The 24,152-nt window shown below is 45.7% G+C and overlaps 2 protein-coding genes across 2 annotated transcripts; one reads left to right on the top strand and one right to left on the bottom strand.

Moving 5' to 3' along the window:
- Positions 1 to 383: 383 nt before the first annotated feature.
- GPA33 (glycoprotein A33) lies at positions 384 to 9,313 on the bottom strand. The gene is made up of 7 exons (XM_054270228.1): positions 9,265 to 9,313; positions 5,684 to 5,835; positions 4,638 to 4,848; positions 3,942 to 4,100; positions 1,619 to 1,732; positions 1,047 to 1,170; positions 384 to 474 (listed from the first exon to the last, which is right to left on the bottom strand). The coding sequence occupies exons 1-7, from the start codon at positions 9,311 to 9,313 to the stop codon at positions 384 to 386; spliced, it is 900 nt and encodes a 299-aa protein (XP_054126203.1).
- A 2,677-nt stretch (positions 9,314 to 11,990) lies between these two features.
- STYXL2 (serine/threonine/tyrosine interacting like 2) lies at positions 11,991 to 21,429 on the top strand. Its single transcript, XM_054270458.1, has 5 exons — positions 11,991 to 12,115; positions 14,543 to 14,637; positions 15,451 to 15,682; positions 16,439 to 16,656; positions 18,602 to 21,429. Exons 1-5 carry the CDS (start codon positions 11,991 to 11,993, stop codon positions 21,427 to 21,429), a joined length of 3,498 nt encoding a protein of 1,165 aa, XP_054126433.1.
- Positions 21,430 to 24,152: the final 2,723 nt, after the last annotated feature.

Raw genomic sequence — 24,152 nt, 5'->3', positions numbered from 1 at the left:
CTTTCCTTGATGAAATGCAGTTGGTGACCTTCAAACCTTTTGTGGATCTGGGGGTACATCAGCAGCTCTGTTCTTCTGTTCTCCAAATAGACCTGATAGTTTCTTTTTTCAGAAAGTTGGAAGGCTGGAAGACTGGTTATTTTTGGATGACTGGGTGCAGCAGTGCTCCATGTGCATCTTTCAGCTGTGAGAGTGTGTGTTATTGCTCACTGTACATCAGCTCTTATTTCCAGGGAAGCAAGAATGTTCTCTCCCAGAACTTGAAGGCAGAGCCTTTGGCTTTCATTTTATAACTCAACTTGTTGCAGTAAGAAAGAGGGATTGATTTCTTTTCTACAGTGATGTCTGTGCCTCAGCAGATCCTGGAGATGGCAGTGGTTTCTTCATTCATTCTCCTCATTCTCCACATACTCCCCTTCGTTCTCATGCCTTGGGGGCATCTGCCTGGAGGGTTCATTTCTGTCTTCTTGTACCCTAAAATATTGTTTGGGAGTAGAGATGTTAAAACCAGCCAGAAACCTTGCTGAAGAGATTTTGTGTTAGAATACTTTTAAACTGCTCTAAGCTGATCTAGAACTGCACCCAGCTGAAGTCCACAACTTCAGTCTTGCTGGTGATGCAAGAGGTGTGGGAGCTACTTGTTTATTTTTCATAGCATGTGTGCTAATTCACATCCAAGGTTTGAATGTGTGCTAATTCACATCCAAGGTTTGAATGTGTGCTAATTCACATCCAAGGTTTGAATGTGTGCTAATTCATATCCGAGGTTTGAATGTGTGCTAATTCACATCCAAGGTTTGAATGTGTGCTAATTCGCATCCAAGGTTTGGATAATTTGGTGCTGCCCAGAGACACAAAGGTGTCTGGGACTCCTGGGCATCTCCCATGAGGAGACATGGGAGCCACTGGGGTGGACACTGAAAGGAGAAGGCATTGCATGCTTTCCCAGATTTTTGTCCCCAGTTTTGCACTCCATCTGTTGGTGCTGGAGGGAGAAGGAGAGCCCTTGATCTGTTGCATTCAGGGCTGCAGGGAGAGGTACTCACGTCATCTCGTAGTCGGTGTCCTTGCTTTCCCGGCAGCAGCAGCAGTAGGCAATGATCCCAATCACCACAATGGCAGCCACAACTCCCCCAATGATGCCAGCATACAGAGCTATGTTCATGGACGCTGTGTGGGAAGGGAGGAGTTAGGAGGGGCAGTGATGTCAGAGGGGATGATCAGCACAATCACTGCACTTCAAACCCTCCCACCAAACAAATGTGGAAGCCACATCTGTTTGACGACAGCAACTGGAAACAATTCTGTACTGGGTAGTACAGGAGCAGTTAGCTACTGACAGGGAGGAGCCCCTGGACCTGAACACCTGCTCTTCTTTGTCTGTAAAGTTTAGTTTCAGACATTGCAAATTCAGTGCTGACTCTGCACAGCTTTCATCACTTTTTGAACTAATCCAGTGCATTGGTGAGTGCTCTACTAGCATGTAAACCAGTGGAGAGGGTCTCTCTTAAAGGTGTTCAGAAACCAGATGGTAACATTCCTCTCCTTTAATGCTTTGGCTCTGAGCTGAGATGTTCTCTCTGGTACTGCTCTTCCCCAGGGCAGCCCCATCTCTTACGTGGCACAACGCTGACTGTCATGTTGCAAAACTCCGTTCCCACAATGTTGGTTGAAGTGCAGATGTAAAAGCCAGAGGTGTCTGCTGAGATGTTCTTCAGAGTTATTTGTTGCCCTGTTGTGAAACACAAATCAGGCCAAAAAAGATAAGAATAAAAGCAGGGAAGTGGCAACAGCAGTGCTCCAGTTCCAGCCCAGGGTGGCTGGAGTGATGAGAGGTTATTAGAGCTGATGGATTGCTCTGTCTTGCTCAGGAGCTGCCATGCTCATCCCTAGGTTTTAGAGTGATTTGTGGGAGGATAAACAGAAGTGTGCTGTTTTGATTACAGGGAACATGGTATTTGAACATTCCTTTTAGAAAGAAAATTGTAGGTGGAGGGTAGAGAAGTGTCTGTGCTTAGAGACAGCTTTTTTTTTTGCTGTTGTTTTGGCATTGGATTTTGAGAAATGTCAGATGCCCAAATCAGGACCTGGCTCTGAGAACTGGCCATCTTGATAAATTAACTTGTTCAACAAGAGAAAGCTCTTCGGTCCTGCAGCTCTTAGGATTTCAGATATGAGTTATTTAGCAGTGGGGGGAAATGTTTTCTAGTCTGGGAGAAGCCACACAGGCTGTGTCAATAAAGAAGAAGAACTCTATTGACAGGATTGCAGTGATGCTGATGCTTTCTGTCCAGCTTCACACAGCTCAGAACCACGGGCTGAAGCTCAGCTCTGTCTGCTCAGGCAGTCAGTTTGTTTTTTACATCTCCAGCTGATATGGGATGTGTAGTCCATGCTTTTGGTTTGTGAGAGAGGTCCAGATCCCTGCTCTGAAAGCAAGAGACTGAATACTTCTTAATGACTTTCCTGTTTCCCTGGGATCTCACTTTTTTACATTTAGGATTTGCTGGCACCTAGTGCCAGATAGTAGAAGAGCATGCAAGCTGAGAAGTGACAGGCCATATGCTTACTTGATTGATTTTTTATTTTTATTTTTTTTTTAGTCTCTACATACTCCTTGTGTTTACTTGTCTCCCTCTTGGTGGTGGTGTGTTGGTTTTTCTGGGGGTTTTTTGGTTTTTTTTGCTGGGGGGTTGTGTGTGATGTTTGTAGCTCTTAAAGTCTCAGTCTAGAAGTGGAATTTAAATGCTCCTAATAAATCAAAAGTGATTGAGTGAGTGAAATGGGGAAAAGGTGGGTCAGGTGCTGTGAGCTCTGAAGTGTCTCCTGAGGGGGTTGTGCATGCTTTGCAGCAGTGGGACTTGTTTAGCACAGAGGCAATTGCCTGTGGTGACAGCAGGACACCCAGCCAGCTTGGGGCCCCTGGGGACAGTCACACAGGGCTTGGCCACATGAGAGCACAAATGAGGTGGGAATGGACCAGCAGAGATTGCTGTTCCAGGGAAGAGCAGGGTGACAGCAGAAGCTGCTGCTGTGACAATCTGCTGTGCTCAGGGCTGTGTGTGATGCGCTGGCACCACTTAGTGGCCACTGAAATGAATAAAATTCCTGCCCCTGGTGATACATATGTCATGCAGGAATGGGCTCTGAGTGTGGAATATCCTTTGGAGTCTCATCATCTTTAGTCTACTTCCCTTAAACCAGGAAGGGTAGGTACAAACACTTAGTCTTCCTGAAGCTGGACAGGCCAGAAGAAGCAAAGTTGTTTAATGAAATAAATCTGAGTCCTCTGTCACTGTTACACTTGAAAGAGTATTAAACCCTCCTTCCTGTATAAATAGTTCTGTCAAAGTTCTGTTGTGGAAATTCAGCTGCTTTTTCCTTCCAGATTCTGACTTAAAATGAAAGCAAATACAATATTAGGGCCTGTATGTCAGTCCTAAAGAACCAGAAGCCTTTTTCATGCTCAAAGTAGCAATGGTGTAACTTTGTCATACCCCCTTCCTCTCAGTGAGGGGTCGTCTCTGGAACAAAGCTTCCAGAGCCAGCTTTTGTTTCCTTCAGTTTAGAAAGAGATCTGCTCATGGTCAAGTAAGCTGGGATGTAAAGACAGTTAGAAAACTCAGTGTTGTTCCTTGTGTTATGCCTTACTCCCAGCAACTGAGAAATAATTATTTCTGACTGCTTCCAGAGCCATCCATCTTTCTCCCTAGGGGAGAGATGAAGTTAAAGCCTTTCTGACCATTCTTATTTCAGGTAAGAGTCCTTTCTGCTAAGTTACTCCTGAGCATGTCTTGTATCAAAAGGACAACTTTTCAAACTCCTGTTCAGAGAACATCCTAGAATAAGCCTTAGGAGTGTTTTTGTATTTGCATTTTAGAATCTTCCCAGCCCTCATCTGCAGAGACCTCACTGCTTTGATGTGTTTCAGTTTCTCATACCTTCTGTGTATGCTAGCGGACGGGGCTCATTTTGCACGTTGAAGCTTTTCCAGGTGTATTTGGGCACTGGGGAGCCCTCCTGAGAAGCACAGGTCAGGTTGATTGTCTGTCCATATTCTGGTGTCCCCAGAATCTTGCATTCGGGCTTGGATGGTGCAACTGAAGGAAGGAAAAAGGAATTGTATTAATCAGAAGCAGTTTCTTGTTTCAGCCCATTTGCATCTCTGGTTTTTATTCTTGCAAGAAGAGGCTGGTCTTGCACCTGCCACCTTCTTCTTAAAGGAACTTAAAGTGAATTTGGATCTAATTTGTTCCTCCCTTTTTGGGAGAAACAAGGAAAGCCAAGAAGGAATTGCAAGATGCTTTTTGGGAAATGCCTGATAGTGTTAGGTGACCCATCCTTTGATAAGTGGAGTATGACAGGCCATAGGGGGAATGAGGAAGGCCCTGTAATGATGCCTGGGTTATTGGGAAACTGAGCTGTACGCACAGCCACTGTGTACAGTGTCTGAGGGAGCTGCCTGCTCTATGCATCCCAGTGTCCTTCCACAGGGAGTAGGAAAAGACAAAAGGTGGAATTGGCAATGACAATTTTTTTTGCTATTAAAAAATTTCTTTTGCTGTTTAAGCCGATGTGGCCGTCAGAGGAAGGGCAGGTGTGTGTGACAGGGGTGTGGCACTGCCGTGTCACCGCACCCAGGACGAAGAGGTCCAGGAGCGCGCTCTGGCGCGGCGGGTCGGCCCGGAGGCGGACGCTGCAGACGTAGGTGCCGTTGTCCTCCATGGTGACGGCGCCCACGGTGACGCTGATGTCCCCGCTGTCCACGTCGCCGTTGAACTGCAGGCGCTGGTCGTAGCCCTCCCCGTACTGCACCAGCCCGTCGAAGTAGCGCGTCACGGCGTCAACCTGGCACACGGGCAGGGCACAGCGTCAGTCCCTGCTGCTGCTGTGTCATCTGCCATCCAACTCGATCAACCAGCCCACTCCTAAGGAGCAGCTTGGAAAAGAGGACCTTAAACTGCAGCAGTTGGGGAAAAAGCCAAGAAAAACCTAGAAATTCGTCTCTCTTTCCATCTGGAATCCCCTTCTCACACCTTATCTGATTTATTTTGCTGCGGCTTATTCACCTTTCCTCATCATGAGGAGAGGACAGCCCAAGACTTATCTGAGACCTGTCAGTCAGATTGCCCTATGGGTGCACAAACTCCCAGCAAGGATCTCCAGAGAAGAAACCCTTGGCAGTTCTTGCAAGGAGATCTCCAAAAGCTGCTCCCCCTCTCACTAATTCCCAAACATCAAGAAGAACTTTAAAAGTTTCTTAATCTTCCAATACTTCAAATGGATGTAGGAGACCTCAAGAATCTCTCCATGTACTGTTATCATCAACTTAAAACTTTTTATATAGTATCAAAGATATGGGTACTACATATACATTTTATATATATATATATTTAGAAATTGTGTGTTTCACATATTTTAATAGATGTAAATCCCACAGTACATACAGTGCTGTATCCTCAGTAAACAGCTGTAAGACCAATAGGGGTGGGAGCTTTCCTGGTGTTGTGCCATAGATTTGGGATAAATTGCATCTAGTCTGAGCATTTCTGTTTGCACAGTTCTGGGATTAAAAAAAATCTGGAAGAAGTCTTTTTCTTCCAGCATCCATTCCCACTAAGATTGCCACTCCTGCCCCTTCTTGGTTGCCCTCTCATCTGTTTCCTTATGCAGCTCAGTTTACCTTGCTATCGATTTTCTTCCAGACAACCAGGTCTCCTCTGTCAACAGCTGAGTTTGATTTAAAATTACAGCGCAGAGTAGCATTTCTTCCTCTTGCCACTTGGATTTGCCTCTCAGGTGCTTCCACAGTGAGGGCATGAGCAGACACCAGAACTGGGAAGAGAATAAATGCTGCACTCAGCAAAAATAACAACATCTGGATTCCATGGTAGTGTCTTTGGCTTCCTTAGATGCCGCAATAACCCCTAATTCCCTGTCATCCAGGACATTCCCCACTGAGCAAGAGGTGATGTGTGCTGCAGCTGATGGGCTCTGGGGAGCTGCTGCACAGGATGGCTTAGAGCTAAACTCTGTTCTCTGTTCCTTGCTTCCCTCTTCTTCTCCTGCTCCTGTATTGCCATGGAGTTTAGAAAGATGCTGTATTTTTTTACCTGAGCCCTCCTTCAGCGTGACTGACACCCTTTGACAGTTCAGAATGTACAGAGGGAGACAGATAAACAGATACTACAAGTGCATCAGCAGTCTTAAGGATTCAGGCTAAACTAACAAACTGATATTGTCAAATTTCAAGGATCAGGAAAACTGTCAAATAACTTGCCTCAATCCAAATCCATAGAAAAGTGACATTTTGTGCTAGGGAATCAAAACCTGTTCATGTTTTTCATCCCTGAAAATAGAAAAACCTAGAGAAGCAAAGAGTGGTTGAAAGAAACAAGGGAAGAAAAGCTCTTAGTTTTTTCTAAAAATGAGTAAGGTAGTACTCACCTTTGTTGAAAAACTCCAGCTCCTGCCTCTGGAGCACAGGAATAGCTGAGAGCTGAATAAAACAGAAATCCCTCTGTGCCCTGGGGAAGCACGCAGGGCACAGGGCAGGTGGTTTTTTACACTGAATTCCCTCTGACCTGCGCTTAATTCATCATGTCTGATCATTGCCTGGTGGGCAGGTCTTTGTTATTCTCAGAATTGAGCTGGACATTTATGTCTGCCCTGCCATAGGTGACCTTCATGCCTGCAGGAGTCCATGGTTAAAAACACCTGCTTTCTCCTCACAGTTTGTGTGGGTTCTGTGTTTGGGTTTGTTGCTTTGAGGTTTTGGTTTTGTTTCTTTTTTAATGGCACTGTCATTTGTGGAAGATATTTGGGAAAACTGTAAATGGCAAGGAAGGAAGTGCTGCTCAGAGGTGCTCCCATGGCAAAGAGGAATGTGGTGCAGTAAGGAGGAAAGAGGAGGAAGGCTTCCACCCATGCTGGGGATGCTGCATGTGGGGGTCAAGGTTTGCTTCTGAAAGCTGAATCACTGTTCCCTGGAGAAGATTCATCTGAAAAGTTGCCACCTAGCAGACTTTGGGTCCTCATTCTGCCATATCTTTGTCCAGGTTAGATCTATAAGGAAGTGTAATGTATAAGGGAGAGAGCAAAGCATTTCTAGATTGCACCCTGATTGCAAACTGGTTGTGAATAGCTGCTTTTTTAGACAGGAAGAACACACAGCCCCCTGCACTGGGTGAGTAAGTGAATGCCATTGGCAAGCTGAGCACTGCCACATCCTTGACTAGCAGTGAACAAGAGTCCTTAGAAAATAACAGTGTGGGGACCCAGAAGGTTGTGTGGTCACTGCACTAAGAACCTGGGGTGACAGTTCAGGTAATTACAGAGGTGCCATGGGCACAGGGATTTGCTTTTAGCCTAAATTCCCATCTTTTCTGCATACTCTCAACAACTGAGTTGTTCTATGGGCTCCTACAGAAAAATGAGCAACTCAATGACTGAAATGATCTTTGGGCTCTCACAGTTCAGAACAAGGTGGTTTTCACCTCTTCCTCTGTGACGTGGCAGGAGCGGCTTCTGTTCTCTTGGGGATTATTTCATTTGCTGATAGTCATGAGAAGGAAAGCGGGGCAAAGTATTGCTGGCATGCTTTTATTGCAGCCACTCCCAGATCTTTCCCTGCCCTCTAGCACCCAGGGCAAGGCCCATGTTTGCACAGCCCCTGGGCTCTTTCTGACTGCTGTTTTCATGTGCCCTCCCTATGAGAGACACCTGGGAAAGCTTTCTCCTTGCTTGTTGTGACTGGATAGAGATGCTTTCTTGCATTTAGGTGAAAAGCACCACTGTCTGTACTAGGAAATGGAGCAAAACCCATTTCCTGATCTTTTTGTCACTCAGAAACTGGTTCCACTGGGCTGGGGTTCACTGACAGGTCATAAACACAGCCCTGAGGCAAAGAAACCACCCAACCCTCAGACTTGTTTTCCTTCTTCCAATTGGATGAGTCAAATCTTACAATAAACGAGATCTTTCTTTTCTTCCAGACATGTTTGGTGCAGAGTTGGGGAGCAGCTGAACCCAACACTGCATGTGAGGCACAGCCTGTAACACATTTATTCATCTGTTGCTGTCACCCTTATGTCCCACTGCTTCTGGTGCTCTTCATTTGTCACCCACGTCTCTCTCTGCATCCCAGAAGGAGCTTCCCTCTCTCAGGGAAGCAGCAGTTTCATTCTGGGATGTCACTGACTCAGGCTCATTTCCTCCTTCCCACTTCTCACCACGTTTCACTTCACAGTCAGTACATTTAAAAGTTGTGGTTTATGCTTCAAAGGTTGGGGATTTTTTGTCTGAGCAGAAACAGAATCTATTCAAAATATGGCTGAAGGCAGGGGAAGTAAATTCTGAAAGAACTCCAAAAAATGAGAGGACAAATAGCTTACATACTACTAGAGAGACAGTGTCACCTAGATTTAAGCCCTAGAGTTACTTTCTTGCTTGTTATCACTTTGTGTGTTTATAACATTTTAAAAAATGAGGATGGTTTTCTCTCCCTCTGCTTAGAGATTTGTACTTGTACAAAGGAAGAAGAAAATCAAAGTGACATTTCTACTTTCACATTCCTTACTGAATAATTGTTAACAGACTGAAGGGCAATTAATACAATTACAGGAATATTTTGTTTGCTGAAATAAATTGAGATTCTGATCAAGCAAAAAAAGGAGCATAATTTGCATAGCCTGAAAGGTGAGAGTGTTGAAAGAGTGAATATCAATGCCTTTGCAGTAGTTACATAATGCTCATCAAACCATGACCCAAGTGACATATGTTGCATGTGGAGCCCATCCACTTTTTCTGATTACTTTAAACTTTGTGAATTTCCTTTTTGTGGGTCTTACTGTTGAAGTGAGGTTTTCAGGATTTTTAGTTCAAAAACCCCAAGCAATTCCCATGTGTGTAGCTTGGTCTGAAGCTTGGAATATGAGACAGGATAAAAGTCAGTGGAGCTGAGACTTCCAGAGGAGGAGATTCCTTCTTCAGAGATAAATATTGTATTGACAGAACCCAAGAAAACTGTTTATGAAAAATACTTTCAGTTTCATGAAGAACAGCATTTTTTCCTATTCCTAACAGTTTTGGGAGGTGTGTGTGGATATTCAGCACAGAGATGGTACACACACTTGTCTGGCCATAAGCACAAAGGAGCCTTCACTAAACAAAAGAGAGACATACAAAGTGCACTGGAGTCCTTGTACTCTGTAGTGCTGGTTCCTGCCACCCAACCCTTGAGGACATAACCAAATTAGTACTCACTTGCACTGAAAATGAGGAGCCCAAGTCCTTTCATCGCCATCCCCCTCATCCCTCCTTTGTTTCACCTCAAGGTGCTCTTCCTTGGAATCTCCAGGAGGCTGGGTAGGTAATTGGCTTTCCCTGAAGGGCTGCTTTGCAGTGGCATTGCAGGTTCACTTCCTCAGTCTCTTAAAAGTGCTTCTGCCCCAGCCTGCCCCTCCCTCCCAGCCCGAATGACAAGCCACATCACCAGTAGGCTTTGACATCACCTGCTGCTCTCTGTAAACCTGGGAGCTCCTTGCCCAGTTGTGAACTTTCTCCCACAGTTAAACGGCCTTTCCCCGTTTCTCCCAACACGCAGGTGCACGGAGCAAGGGAAGGGTGTGGTGGGGCTGGGGGTGGAGTGTGCAGTGCAGCTGAAGTCATGCATGTGGTGGCAGGCACCTAGGGGAGGATAAACCCCATTTTTCTCAAATTTTTATTAAGGAACAGAGTCAAAAAGGTATTAAAGTGTTTCACAATGCAGGCAGCAGCCCACATCCAGGCTTTAAGGACCTGAGGGCCTAACTCCATTTACTCTAAGTACTCATACAAATACACACTCTATGGCAGTTGGATGACTAATGGGTTATGTAAATATAAGTGAGATGCATCTCAGCCAGGTTCTACTCTGTGATGCTCACTGTTCCACTGCCCAGTGTGTGGCTTGCACAACAGGCACAGGTACCAAAGGTGCTGCTCCCTGTCTGTGCAGAAGGCTGCACAGATCACCCAGCCCGTGGCTTGCAGCACTCTGGTGATGGGTCTGTCGAGGCATGGGCACTGAACAGCCAGCACTGCTCTCATGCTCTGGAAGGGCACTTGGGAGTCACAAATAACCACTGCTGTCATTGACTGAAGAGTAAAAGGGGGACTCATGGCAGCTGGGGCAAATATCTGACATTATGTTTAACTGAGGGCAGTGTGTCTTCTAAACATTTCACTGCCACTAGGCACCGAGGGATGTGTCCATGTGGGATAATCATCTATGCTCTGTTTCTAGCCATTTGAGGGACAAAGTGACTTCTAGGGTGTGAGTGACCATTTCAGGCATCTAGATGGGACATGATGTTCTTAGATATCATTTTGAGATGAAATTTGTTGAATAATGCAGTATATTATTGATGAAATTTGTTGAGGATTTTGAAGGAGGCTTCCTCAAAACACTGGATAGCTGTGTTTAGGGCAGTAAAGCAGATCTGTATCTTGCTGTTGTGCTGACCTCAGGCTTGTATGGTAAATCTGCCAGAAGCCACGCTGAAGATTTGCCTTTTGGTCTACAGTTGTTCAAAATACCTCTCTGTCTGTGTCATTATTAAAGATACTGAGCAGTACTGGTCCCAATGCAGGATCATGAGGGACACCACTTGTTCACAATCCCTGTTGGGATGCTGAGCCATTGACTGTATTTGGATCCCATCCAGCCACTTCTTTATCCATCAAATAGTCCATCAATCAAATCCACCTCTCTCCAAATGAGAGGTAAGGATGTTGTGTGGGACTATGCCTAAGTCAATACAGAAGTCCAGGTAGCTGACAGGTAGCTTACTTTCCCGTAGGTTGGAGTGGTTTCAGCCTGCACTGCATTTCCCAAGGATAACAGAGGTCGTACCTGCATTTCAGTTTGTGCCTGCTGGGATCCCCCTTGCCTGGAGGCTCTCTGCAGGCAGAGGTCCAGCCTCACTGCCTCTGGACTCTTTCCTGCAACTGAGAAACCATCCAGCCCACAGCAGGGAAGGAGTTAAGTGCTTGACCAGCTGCTGTCTGTGAGGCACTGAATTCCTTCCCGTGCAATCCAGCAGCCAGTGTCAGGACAGCTATATTTAGAAAGCTGATAAAGGTTTGGTGCCAACAGTTGTCCTGCCCCTCGATGAAGAAGCAGTAGAGAGAGTGAGAGGGGGGCAGCTGGTTGCTTTCCCCCCCAGTAGCTCTCCTTGCTGTCTTCAGTGGCCTCCTCTGCCGTGCTGCCAGCAAGGACCCCCAGTGGAGCCATCAGGCACAGGGTAAGTTCCCTTTCCTTGCTCGCCCTTCTCCCTGCTCGCTGCCTGTGGGTGACCACGCGGCCGCCATCCCCCGGCCTGAGCCCGGCTGCCGCTGCCTCTTGTGGCACTGAGGCACTGAGGCAAGGGTCCCTCTGCCTGGGCCAGGGCAGGTGTTGGCTGCTGTGTTTCCATGTTCCTGACTGAGCTGTGGTGCCCTTGCTCTCCCACACCCAGGGTGAGAACAGCAGCCTCCACACAAAGGATTACAAGGACAGAGTCCCAAGCCTTCATGCTCCTTTGGCCTTAAGCTTTAGGAGCGTTTCATTTTGGGGGCACGAGGTCTCATGTTTCTTGCCCCTGACCCTGTTTCCAGCCCAGCTCTGGCTGTGTACAGCTCCTTCCAGCCACCTCGTGCGGTCGGCCAGGCGAGTATAGAGTTTCTGCCCTGCCACCCCTTCCTTCCTGGCCTTCCAGCACCCTTACTCACAGGCAAAGAGCATTGGTGCTCGCTGGGCAGCAGCCAGGGAGCTGCATGAAGCCCTGGGAATGGCAGGTGCCCTGGAAAAGGAGCCAACACAGCCCTTGTGGAAAGGGCTCCTCACAGGAGCAGTGTGGGAGCCCTTCTGCTGTACCCCTGCCACTTGTGCCCCAGAGCCAGGGACTGGCCTCCTGCAGCCCTGTGTAATGGCTGTCCCTGCTCCCTGCAGCGGGTCCGCAGCAGCCGCCATGGCCAGCGGCAGAGACTCGGACAGCGAGGAGCCGCCGGTGCCCCAGGAGGAGGAGGAGGAGGAGGCGGGCCCGGACGTGAAGGCCGTGCAGGCCCATTACCTGCGCAGCCCCTCGCCCAGCCGGTGAGTCCCCAGGCACCGACACGGCTCTGGCAGCACGTGGGAGTGCCGCCCTTCCCTGCTTCCCTTCCTCCTCTCCTCCACCCTGGCACCTGGGCCCAGCTGAGCCCAGGGATTCCCTGCCCTCCCCGAGGTGGGGTCAGTGTGCCGCTCACACAGAGCCTGCAGACAGGACTCCTGCACTAATTAATCCACCCTGCTGGGAGAGTGCAGCAGGGATAAACTGCAGGAAGGATTACTATGGGCTGCTGGTGTTCCTCTTCCCTGTCTCACCCTCTCATACCCCTATGCTGAAACTTCTGATCCAATTTCAACTCTTCACAAATTCAGCTTCATCTTTATGTCCATTATAAGGACTTGTGGATTTATTGAATGTTGATATTAGGCTTTGCCAGCCCTAGAAAGACCAAAGATCTTGGGATTTGGGTTTGATTCAGAAGCAGCTTTAGCTACAGGCTTCAGGCACTGAACAGGAGGCTGTCACAGCACAAGCAGAAATTGAGTTTCCTCAAGCAAAACAAGCATGATTAGATGTGTTTTCTCCTAACACAAGGAAAAATACACCCCTCTGTTCTCTTTTCCTAAAGCAAAATGCTCTGCAGGGCTTTCTGTAACCTTTGAGATGCTTTAGCTGAAAGCAAGGAGTAGGGATAGAGTTTAAAAAGAACCTTCCCCAGTGTCCCTCAACAAGTAGGAGGTTATGAAATGTTTCCTGCTAACTGTGGAACACTGCAGAAAAATTGAGTACTTATTTCATTTAACCACATGAAATCAAAATTGTTTAGGAAGATCACTGAGTTCACATAAAGTAAAATTATGTATTGTAAAATTATGTATTGAGCTCTCTCCTACTGCTCATCAGTCACTCAAAATGAACAGAAACATCTCTCCAGATTATTCCTTTCCTTTTCCTTTTCCTTTTTTCTTTTCCTTTTTCATTTTCCTTTTTCCTTTTCCTTTTTCCTTTTCCTTTTTCCTCTTTCTCCCTTTTTTTGCTGTCAGTGGCAAAACACAGTGATGAAAATGGCAAGATCCTTCCCAGCCAGAAGAGGGTCCTTGAAAGACCCCGGCTTGGGCAGATTCTGTGTTTCACAGATGCTCAGGGCAGCTACAGCTAAAACATGTTGAGCCTGTGGTGGCAGATTATTGCCAACTGCTACCTTTTTATTGAGCTTGGGGGCAGCCTTTACAGCAGAAGGAATGGAAGGCAGGGCAAAGCTGCAAATTTGTGTCAGCTCCTGTAAATGAGACTGAGACTCCCCTTGCTCATCTCGTAAACTGCTTTGAAGAACTAGAAAAGGATTACTTGCAGTCACGGTTGACAAGTGCTGGAACTCAGCTAAATGACCTGGATGAGCCTGTTAAGTGGTTTCCCATGGCTGTGCCCTCTGTTCTGATTCTGGAGCCTGAAAGCAGTTCAGCTCTCCAGACACTGCTGCACCCTGACTGCATATTAATCACCCTCCCTCTTCTGTTTTAATTAAACAAAAACAAACAGTCTGCAAGCCTTGCATTGCCAGAGAGCTTCTGTGATGGCAGCACACTTGTCCTGGTGATTTGTACCATCTATTTGGAAGGCAGTGTAGAGGGTGTAGATCAGGGAAAAAGCCCTGTAAAATATTTTGTTAAGATGGTCTAACTGAGAGACTGAATCTTCTTGGACTGTATAGGTGCACCCAGAGGAAAATATATTTGTTTTTAAGGTTGTGGCCTTTTTTGCTTAACAAAAACTTACTACCCTATGTCAAATAACACTTCAAAGGTGTTTGTGGGTGTCGTAGTGGTTTCTGACCCACAGTGACACAACACTGAGTGAGTGGAGAGACTGATCACAGGTTCATGCTCTGAAGTGCCCAAGGTACAAAGTACTGGGGGAGAGATTCATGGGCTTCAATCTCAGTGCTTGTACTGCAGCTTGTGGTAACTCAAAGGATGCTTGCAGGCAATTAACTGGCAGAAAGAAAACCCAACAGTTTTCTAGCACTATCTGTTTTGAATTACTCAATAAATTCTAGTTAGAGCCATGTTTATGTCTGTCTGTCTAAGTGGGAGTTACTTGTGAGACTATTTCTTGTGATCCATCCCCTCCCAGTCTCAAACCAGACACTGATGTTCTCTGCCCATAAACTCCTCCCCCAGGCAATCTGATCACACTCCCAGCCCCCTGCAGCTTCTCCTCATGGGACCTGTCTGCATCCTGCAAACACTGGATGCCAAGGCATCTTTGACGCCTGTAGTGCCATGCTAGAGATCGGGGTGGGAATGAGATGTGGGAGAAGAGCTGGGACTTCCTTTCTACAATCAAAGAATCCCCCCTGCTCTAGTTCCTTGCTGTTCCCCTCTAGAATGGGTGAAGAGGGCTAAAGCCCTAGGGATGGGATCCCAGTGGATCCCAGCATTTGCCTAACAGGCAGTGTGGTTGGTTGGCAGGTATTCAGTGATATCAGACACTGACACAGAGAGCATCTTCATGGAGCCAATCCATCTGTCATCTGCTGTGGCTGCCAAACAAATCATCAGTGAAGGTAAGAGACTATGCAAGTTACAGAGACCTGAAGTTGCACTTGCTTTGCCTTTCTCATCTAGAGATCCTAAATGATAAAAAAGCCCTTATGAGAAAACTCCATCTGAAGTGGAGAAAGAAAGAACAACTTACAGAAAGGTTTGGTGACCTCCTTTGAAGCTGTGCAATGAATCTGTGGTAGAATTGTGTACTGCAGGGGAAAAGTTTGAGTGCTGGTTGCTTGCTGCAACAAACTAAATTAGACTAGAATGGAACAGAACAGAACAAAATGGAGTATTTCAGTTTAAAGGACATATGTGATCATCTAAGTCCAACTATCAGGGCTGACCAAAAGTTAAATCATATTATTAAAGCACTGTCCAACATCTCTTAAACACTGTCAAGGATGGGGCATTAACCACCTCCCTAGGAAGCCTGTTCCAGTATTTGACCACCCTCTCAGAGAAAAAGTGGTTCTCTATGTCCAGTCTGAATCTCCCCAGCTCAGCTTTGAACCATTCCCACATGTCTGATCATGGATACAAGGGAGAAGAGCCCAGCAGCTCCCTCTCCACTTCCCTTCTCTGGGCCTGGAATAAGGGTGCCCTTAACTCCCAGGCCTTTGGCCAGTGTGGGGCTGAGTGCAAGGTGCCCTTCTCATTGCTGATTGCCCTGAGGCAGCTCCTAGGAACACGTACCTGCCCACACTGCAGACAGAGCAGGGTGGTATTTCTGGGGAAGAGAAGCCACAAGGCTTGTCCAGGCACAAGTAATGATAGCTCATCCATTTGCATTGTTTTTGGGTGCTTTTGGTTACAATGTCAGTTTATTCCAGAGCTGAAGACAAAGGATGTCAGGGTGGACTCGGTGTGTCCCAGGATGCTGGAGTCTGCGCAGCAGCTGATGGTGGAAGACCTGTACAACCGAGTTAAGGAGAAGATTGATGACACCAGCTTGTTTAACACGCCGTGTGTGATGGACTTGCAGAGGGCACTCATGAAGGACAGGCTGGAGACCCCCAGGGACGCTGTGGATGAAGTCTGGCCTAATGTCTTCATAGCAGAAAAGTGAGTGTCGGCTTCTGTCATCAAGCTGCACGAGATTCCCAGTAAAGGGTCAAATGGAACCATTGAAGGCATAACATGTATTACATGCATCTAATACTGTTCATCCCTAGAGAGCCCTAAAGTGTTTTTCAGACTGTGCTCATAGAAATCTCTATGCACTGGAAAGTAAATACTTCTGGAATAGAATCAGCAGCTTTCCTATTCTGTTTAGATGCTTCAACAGTTTAAGAGAGGAAAAGACAAATAAGCCCAAATTCCACTGTTTTGATTGGAATTTGGCCCTAAAATTGGAACTAAAGTCTTTGGTATGTAGAAGGGAGTTTAAAAGGTAATGCCAAAGCAAATGTCAAGTAAGCATTATTAGGTATCCTGTACCGTGGTTCAGCTATATGTGTAAGTGAGCAGACAGAATTAGAAGGGGATATAGAGTAAAGCATCAATTATGGAGTGGTAAAAATTGATAAATAAGTACATGGTTTGATCCTAGGATGGCAGTATGAGTTTCAAACCAAGCTGGAGTGGAAACAGAGCATGTGGCTCTACAGGCAAATGCAGGCTTCTTGTTTTCTTCTCAGAGTGAGTATTGGAAAGGGATACCTGTAGAACTCTCTCTCTCAAAGGACTTTAAGATCTGAGTGATGCCTCATGCTGAATGAGTTACACGGACTGGGAGTTATGTAGACTTTGTAGCATGCAGCTCTTTTCCCACCTAAAATAGGGGCACTGATATCTAACACGTTTTCCCCTTTTCTGCAGAAGCGTTGCAGTGAACAAAAGCCGTTTGAAGAGACTGGGGATCACCCATGTCCTGAATGCAGCTCATGGCACAGGTGTCTACATGGGAGCAAGTTTCTACAATGGTCTCAATATCCAGTACCTGGGCATTGAAGTGGATGATTTTCCAGATGCAGATATCTCCAAACACTTCCGCCCAGCTGCAGAGTTCCTTGACGAAGCCCTGCTGACTTACAGAGGTAAGAGGAGATTGAAGTGGTTCCAGGTTGCTTGGGAATTAACAGGGAGAAACCTTACTCTGATAAACAGCTGATATGTCACACTTGTAATGGGGTAGAAGAGCCTTTGCCCTCTGCATGGCAGTGAACACCTCCTGCCTGTTTCTGCCCAGTCTCATTCAAAACAGGAGGGAGCAAACTGGAAAGGGGAGGCAGCCCAGCAGCCCCATGGCTTCAGGTTCAAAGTTAGCTGCAAGTCAGCTCCTGCAGCTGATTTGAAAGAACCTGACTATAGCAAAGAGTAGAATCCCTGCTCTATTTTTTTTTTTTAATATTGATAGTCTATAATGCTATATAAATAGAGAGATAGGTATATTTCTGTACCCTGCACTTTTCAGTTTTGCCATGATGCCATAAACCAGGCTGATTTACCAGAACAACCCAAGTGGCTGAGTTGAACCTCTGGGTGTCTGCACCCAGGCTGCTGTCAGATTTGCTGTACTTCAATTCCATGGCAGCTGTTATTCTGTGGACTTCCAGTGCACTCTGGTCATTTTGTTGCAAATTCAGTGGACAGTTAGAAATATCTTTTTGCAGTTCAGTATTGAAAGAAGCACCATGGTCTGTGATATCACTGATACTCTTCATATAAATTGTCAATTAATCTCATTTCTGTAGAGAGGCAACAGATCACCTCCTAGCAGTAGTGACAGTAGGAAAAGTGTAAAGTTTTGTTAGTATGCAGGGAATGTTGAGTCAGTTTTAATAGCTCAACAACACGAGGAGGATGCACCAAGGAAGATGAGCCCTGGAAGAAATGAAAGGAAAGAGATCTCCCCCTCTTGGTGAGCTGTTAGATTGGTTTAGCTGGCTGGTAAAACACTTGGAAGGCAACCAAGACTTTTGATGGTAAGGTATTAAAGAGATTTCAGGATTGGAGGAAGAGGTTCATTAGGTAAACCTCTTGTGGTAACAAATCAGCAGTTAGAAAGATGATGCTTAAATTGGCTTCATTAAGTTTCAGTGCAAACAGATTGATTGAACTGGAGTTTATCACACATTTAGAAGCAGTAATTTCAGTTGTTTGCAAGCTTGCAAAGCCTCATTTACACTCTCTCCGTATTTACAAGCTTTTCTTTAGCTGTAATTTGCCATACAAGTAACTTAAACCCCAAACAATTTGTCTGTGCCAAAGTTTGGTTTTCTGCAAGATGTAGTAAATGCTGTAAAATAAAGCAGATCCTCAGTTTTGATTCTTGCTTATACCATTACTGGTGGAGGACAGTGGGTCCCACTAATTTAAAGCATCTGGATCAGTTTGTCAGAGTCAAATTCAGCTCTTTTCTGATAGTTGCTTGGTTCTGTTCTTGTAAGATATAACAGGACTTTGGCCTCCAGCCAGTCTTCAATGTAATTGTTTGAAGGTACCTTGCAAAACCGATCTAGATCCTGGCAAAAATACTATTAAATTAATATAAAATTGTTATTTAAGTCCTATAATGTCCCTTATAGGAAAAATAAGTTACTTGCTTATCCTCTCAGTACCTTCCTGGAGGCTAATGCTAATATCTCACTTTTTACATATTGAGAAAAAAGCATGGAGAGCTTAAATGTCTGACCCTATGTCAGCCAGCAAGTCAAGATTATCACATTTGCCTTTCTAATACCTATTATGAGCTTTTTGACTATTTGAGTAAGTGAAGTGTGTAGGTGAAAATACAAATACTATTTAAATTGTTTGGAAATGTGCTTGCTCACAGTTTTTGAGACTAATGTGCTTTTTATTCGTATGTATCTAGATTTTTATTAAGGTAAAGCTAGTGAATATTTAGTGTTGGTTTCAGCCTCTGAAACATATAATCAGTGTAGTTTTTAACACTATGCAGAGAATGCTTTTGTGCTACATACCAGAGCATCCTGTCTGCTATTGGAAATAGCTGATGCCTTTCATGTTCACTGTCTGTAGGCAGAATCCTTGTCAGCAGTGAGATGGGGATGAGCCGCTCAGCTGTGCTGGTGGCTGCCTACCTGATGATCTACCACCACATGACTGTTCTGGAGGCTCTGATGACCCTGAGGAAGAAGCGTGCCATCTACCCCAACGACGGCTTCCTGAAGCAGCTGCGGGAGCTCAACGAGCAGCTCTTGGAGGAGAGAGAGCTGGAGCCTTCTGGAGATGAGGACGTGACTCCAAGCCAAAGTCCTCTTCCCTGTGCAGGGACTTCTTCACGGCTCTCTGGAGCTGGGGACTCAGGGAGCACCAAGGGAGCCAAAGCCCACTCCATCACAGTAGAAGAAGAGGACACCAGCAGCATTCTGGGTAGTTTTATGAGCTCTTCATCAGTGGAAAAAACTAGCTGGGTTTCCAGACACTCCACCCTGATCACTGAGGAGGAGGAGGAACAATTGTATGAGGAATGGAGGAAGAAACAAGGCCTGTCTGTAAAGGAAGCAGGAGTTCACTGTGAAAGAAGAACATCTCCAAAGCATCTGGATCAGGAAGAGGAACAATCTGATGAGGATGTGGAACGGAGGATCCACGATTGGCAGCGCAGAAATGAGAAATACCAGATGGCAGGTACAGCCAGGGAGGAGGATGGTGAATGCAGCATGGGAGGAAGACCTTACCCATCAGGTGAATTCAGTGATGTTGAGAGCGTGAGCAGTTTTGAGATCCGAACCCTAAAGAAGCAGCTGGAAGCCAGTAGCTTTAGCAGGATGAGGAGGAGCCGCACAGACTCTGTGTCTTCTGAGAGCACCTGGGACATGTGGAATCAGAGGCTTCTGGAGATTGAGAAAGAAGCTGCTCAGAGGTATCATTCTAGGAATAAGACCTGTGGGGAAAGACAGTCCCCAGAAACAGGAAGAAAGGAGAGGGATGTGGATGAGGAGAGTGTGCTTTCAGACTCCTCCTGTAGCTCCTTCTACAATTTCTGCCAAAAGAACAAGGACAAGTTGACTCCTCTAGAAAGATGGAAGGTCAAGAGGATCCAGTTTGGCTTTCACAAGAAGGATTTAGAACCATCATCTGCACCATCTCCAGCAGAGGATGGCAGCCAGGCAGGTCAGGAGGAAACAGAAGGGAAGAGTTTGTCAGATATTGATCTGACTGCTTACCAGGCTTGGAAAATGAAGCGGCAGAAGAAGGTGGGCAGTGAAAGCAGCAAGGAGGAATTTGTGGAATTTGCCAAAACTGAGGATTCTGCTTCAGCTAAAAAGAGGCAGAGGCGTGTAGAGCTCCTTGAACGTTCAAAGAAAATTTTAGAAGAAAGCCAGTCCATGTGCAGCTGGGAGACAGAGAGTACAATGAGTGGGAGTATTCCCCTGTCAGCTTTCTGGTCTTCAGCGCCTTCTGCAAGCGGTGCCGACGACGCAGCTTCTGCCCTGAGCATGCAGACAAATCATTCATCTTTGTCACAGGCCAGGAGCTGTACTGGAGCGACGCAGATGCCAAATATACCCCTTCCCAATCTCCCAGTTGGCCCAGGTGACACAATATCCATGGCAAGCATTCAGAACTGGATCGCTAACGTGGTCAGTGAAACCATTGCTCAAAAGCAGAATGAGATCCTGATGCTGTCCCGTCCATCGTCCGCCATGGCCTCCCTGTCAGGAGACTTTGGCAGGCGAGCAGATGATGACAAAGTTTCTCTTCTCAGTGCTCAGGGTGGCTCATCCCTGGCTGCCTCTCAGCTCCACCAGCAGGACCTGCGCAGGGCTGAGTCTCAGTCTGTGCTGTCCTGCAACACCTCTGCGAGCGCAAGGACAGAAGGGACTGCTTCAAACATGAAGATGACCCAGACAAGCAAACCACTGTACAGCCTCTTTGCTGATGATGTTGACCTAAAGAAACTCAGGAGGAAGGAGAAAGAGATGCAAATGGAAATGAGAGAAAAAATGTCAGACTATCAAATTGAAAAGGTGATTAGAGACAATAAACGCAGCACTTTATTTAAAAAAAAGGTGACCAAAGCAGAGGAAGATGAAACAGAAGATGACAGAGAGTGTACAACAAACAGCCACAGGCGTCCCTTGCAAGCAGATTTTGACAGAACTGATGCAGTCTTTGATCTGTCCAGTCAACCTGCAGCCTCAGGTGCACCAAAGTCAGAGGTAGATACTGATATTACCAAGTGGCTCAATGGCCTGAAAGCAGAAAGAGAACCACCGTCATATTACGATCAGACGGAGAAAGCTAGAGAGAAATATAGATCATCCAGAGTTAGACAGATGGATTCTGAGACATCCAGTTACAGATTCTGCAGTTCCCAAAGAAAAGAGCTAGATAGCTGTTCTTCCTATGAGTCAACAGGAGATTCACTGAGAACCATGTCAAGATTTTCCTCTGCTTCTGCAAAAGAGGACAAAAAGATGTACAAGTTCACGAGGTCCAGGGTCAGTGAGACAAGTTCCAGAGGAAGCAGCCCAGATCTGCATGTTTTCAGCCAGTCACCTGAACCACCCTTTGACTCTGAATCCCCTGAACCATCCACACAGAGCCGAGTTAGAGCTCATCACGTGGAGGCATGTGAAGAGGAGGCCAGGTCAGACATGTCAGAGTGTGGAGCAAAGAGAAAGTTCACCCAAAGCTTTTCAAAGTCTGAAGAGGATGGAAAGAAGGAGGCAAAGGTGGAGCAAAGTGAAGAAAGGTTTGCATCTAGGCAGGTGTCTCAGTACAGGCGAAGCACACGTAAAGAAGCGGAAGAAGAGATGGATGATGATGCCATTATTGCTGCTTGGAGAAGCCGACTAGAAGAAACTACAGCAAAGCTCCAGCGGAGAAGGGAAGAGTGACCAAGATCAGACTCCAGGAACACAAGCAGAGCCGCAGAGTCCCTGAATCACTCGCTCATCATTATATTTTTGATAATCCTTTGTGGTTTGTAGGGCATTTCCTGCAGATAGTTCTCTTCTTAATCAAAAGCGATGAAGGGAAGAGGTCAAGTTCTGCAAGTGTTTGTGGTTTGTCAGAAAGAAGATGCTGGTATTAAATGATCAATGTAGGTAGGAACACAATGTTAGAAGCCATTAGGAGCCAGACGGTGTTTCAGCAGCAAAAGCAGGTAACGGTGACACCTCAAGTCAAAAGACCAATCACATCCCATTTTGGTTATTTCAATTTCCTAGCGTCGTTAAAGACTGGACATGTTTTTTCTAGGATCTTTTTGATCATAAATGGAAGAAGCCAACAGCCTTTTCTAGGAACTTAAAGAATGTTTTTCTCTTAATCAGTTTTACTTTATTCGACTGAGAAGATATTACCAGGTAGGCTCCATTTTCTGCACCAGCCTTACGAATGTCTAGAGAAGTAAGACAGTTCAGGTTTATATGTGTTCTGTTTTACTTTACTAAATAGCAGAAGCTAAGTGGAATACTTGAAAAAAGAAGATGTGTCCTGTTTAGAAGTTAAGTGCAGTAATGAATGTATTCATTGTTTTCCATTAGATAGAGTCATCTCTGCTCCAGTATGGTTGGTTCCTCCTAATAACTTCAGGTCAACAAAGGAAAAACACAGTAATATGAGCAGCCATCCGAAAATCTTTTTTTTTTATGTAGTTAAAGAGATAGAGTTAGGATTAGTGTTAGTGTAGGCTGGGTTTCTGAGCATTGACTTCACTTTGGTTTATGTATGCAGCTCAGCTAAATTGGTGCTTTTGTGTTTATAGTCAGATTAATTTTCAACATGATTGCCTTGAAAGAAAAGAGCAATACACAAACTGACCTCATAATAAAATTGTTTAATTAGACCATAGGTGTAAGGTATCGTGCAGCTAAGGAGAAATTGTGTGTCTGTGAAGGTGGCACCTGGAAGCTTGTTTTTAGGAGGAGCAGGTAGGTTCAAATGGCATCTTCCAGTTAAAGTGTTCTTATGTCCTGAGCTACACAGGAAGAAGCCCAGCCTCCATGGTAACTGAGTACTCCAGGTTAAGAGCCTCAGGTCTTTCCATGCCCTGCAGAGCCTTGTGAGCTTGTGTGACACAGCCCACCAGCTTGCCACAGCATCCCTTGTGTGTCTTTCCACACCACAGCACCCAGCCCTCACCAGTCAACATCCTCCACCTCTCTCTTGTAAGCACATAGGCCGGTTTCTACTGACTTGGCCAGGAATTGTCAGTTCTCTCTTCTGTACAGACTGTATTCTGAACCAACAAAGCCCTCTGGCAGAGCTGAATCTAAAACAACAATGGAGGGATGATGCAGTAGCGCTCTCTCACAGGAAGTTTGTCTTTTCCTTGTAATCTCTTCTCCCTCCCACTGTGATGCTTAGAGCTCACCATTACCATTATGCTAGTACCTCTCCCTATTTTAATTGTGTAATACAGACAGCAAGCTCCACAGGGCAAGGGCCTGCTCTTTGTCCCTGTCTGTATGGCGCTACGCACATCAGCAATGCTATCTAAATAATGGTTACTGATAACAAAATGCAGCTGGCAATTTTCCTAAACTTAGAATCATTTCTCTCAACTATAACTCACTGATCAGACATTATCCCTGCTTCTCTGAAGATAAAGATGATTCTTTCTGACAGCCAGGACTGGGGTAAATGATAGCTACTTATTGTCAGGTGAATGGAGTCTCACAATCAGGTGATTAACCAGTAACAAAGCTAGAAAAAATATGAGAAATCACTTACTTGTGTGGGTTGTTTTGGGGTTTGGTGTTTTTTTTTTTTTTAGTAAACTCAGATTACATTTCTGAAATACATAAGGAACATGGTTGTGCTAATGTTTCAGGCATGCAGAGATGCTCTATGGTTTATAATGCTCTTCTACTATAAAATAATATATTATACAATGCATCCCTTGTTTCTGTGTATTTCTGTGAGTTGTTATTTTTAAAGTAGTGAAATTCCAGGCCTTGAGCCACATTCTGAGAATTTATATTGAATTTCAGCAGTGTGTGTTAGGATAGGCATTTTGCTCTTTCCTTCATCCCTGGTAAAGTTGCTCCGCAGAAAACAGCTCTGCATAGACATATTTGGAGCTTGCTTTAATTTCATCCTAGAAAAGGTCTTAAGTTTTGATGGATCAAAGTGGAAGTGTGCAGTACCTTCTGGCACTGAATTTACTTTTTTATCAAAGGCTGATTCCCTCTGAAAAATCCCTCCTGCTTCCTGTGCCTGGAGGTTGCCAGCAGACCAGCCTGTCCTCTGCAGTACTGCAGGGGGCATCTCGCGCTGTAAAAGACGAGCAATAGATGATGTAGTAATTGGTTTCATTTTGCACTGTACAGCACAGCCTTTGTTTGGGCAGCATTTTGATTTAAACACTAATCTAGGTCTGCTGCACAAATAAATTATTCAAGACCGAGGGGCAGAATATGGTTCTGTAACAAGTCTGAGCCAGACCATCCTGATAGCGAGTTTTGACCCTTGTGAGAAAGGGTTAAGTGGGTTCTGCTGACTCATTGAGGTAGGTGGCTTATTAGTTCACTTGTGTAAAAGGGAGATAAAAATGGTTTGCTGGGGAGAGGCCATCTAAGATGCTGGCTGAGCAGCCATGAGGGAGAAGCCTTAG

Source organism: Melozone crissalis, unplaced genomic scaffold (assembly GCF_028551555.1).
Source record: "Melozone crissalis strain CALT ecotype California unplaced genomic scaffold, PUWL_Pcris_2 ptg000009l_1, whole genome shotgun sequence".
NCBI lineage: Eukaryota > Metazoa > Chordata > Aves > Passeriformes > Passerellidae > Melozone > Melozone crissalis.
The sequence above is the reverse complement of the archived record's forward strand: the minus strand, read 5'-3'. Positions and strand labels throughout refer to the sequence as shown.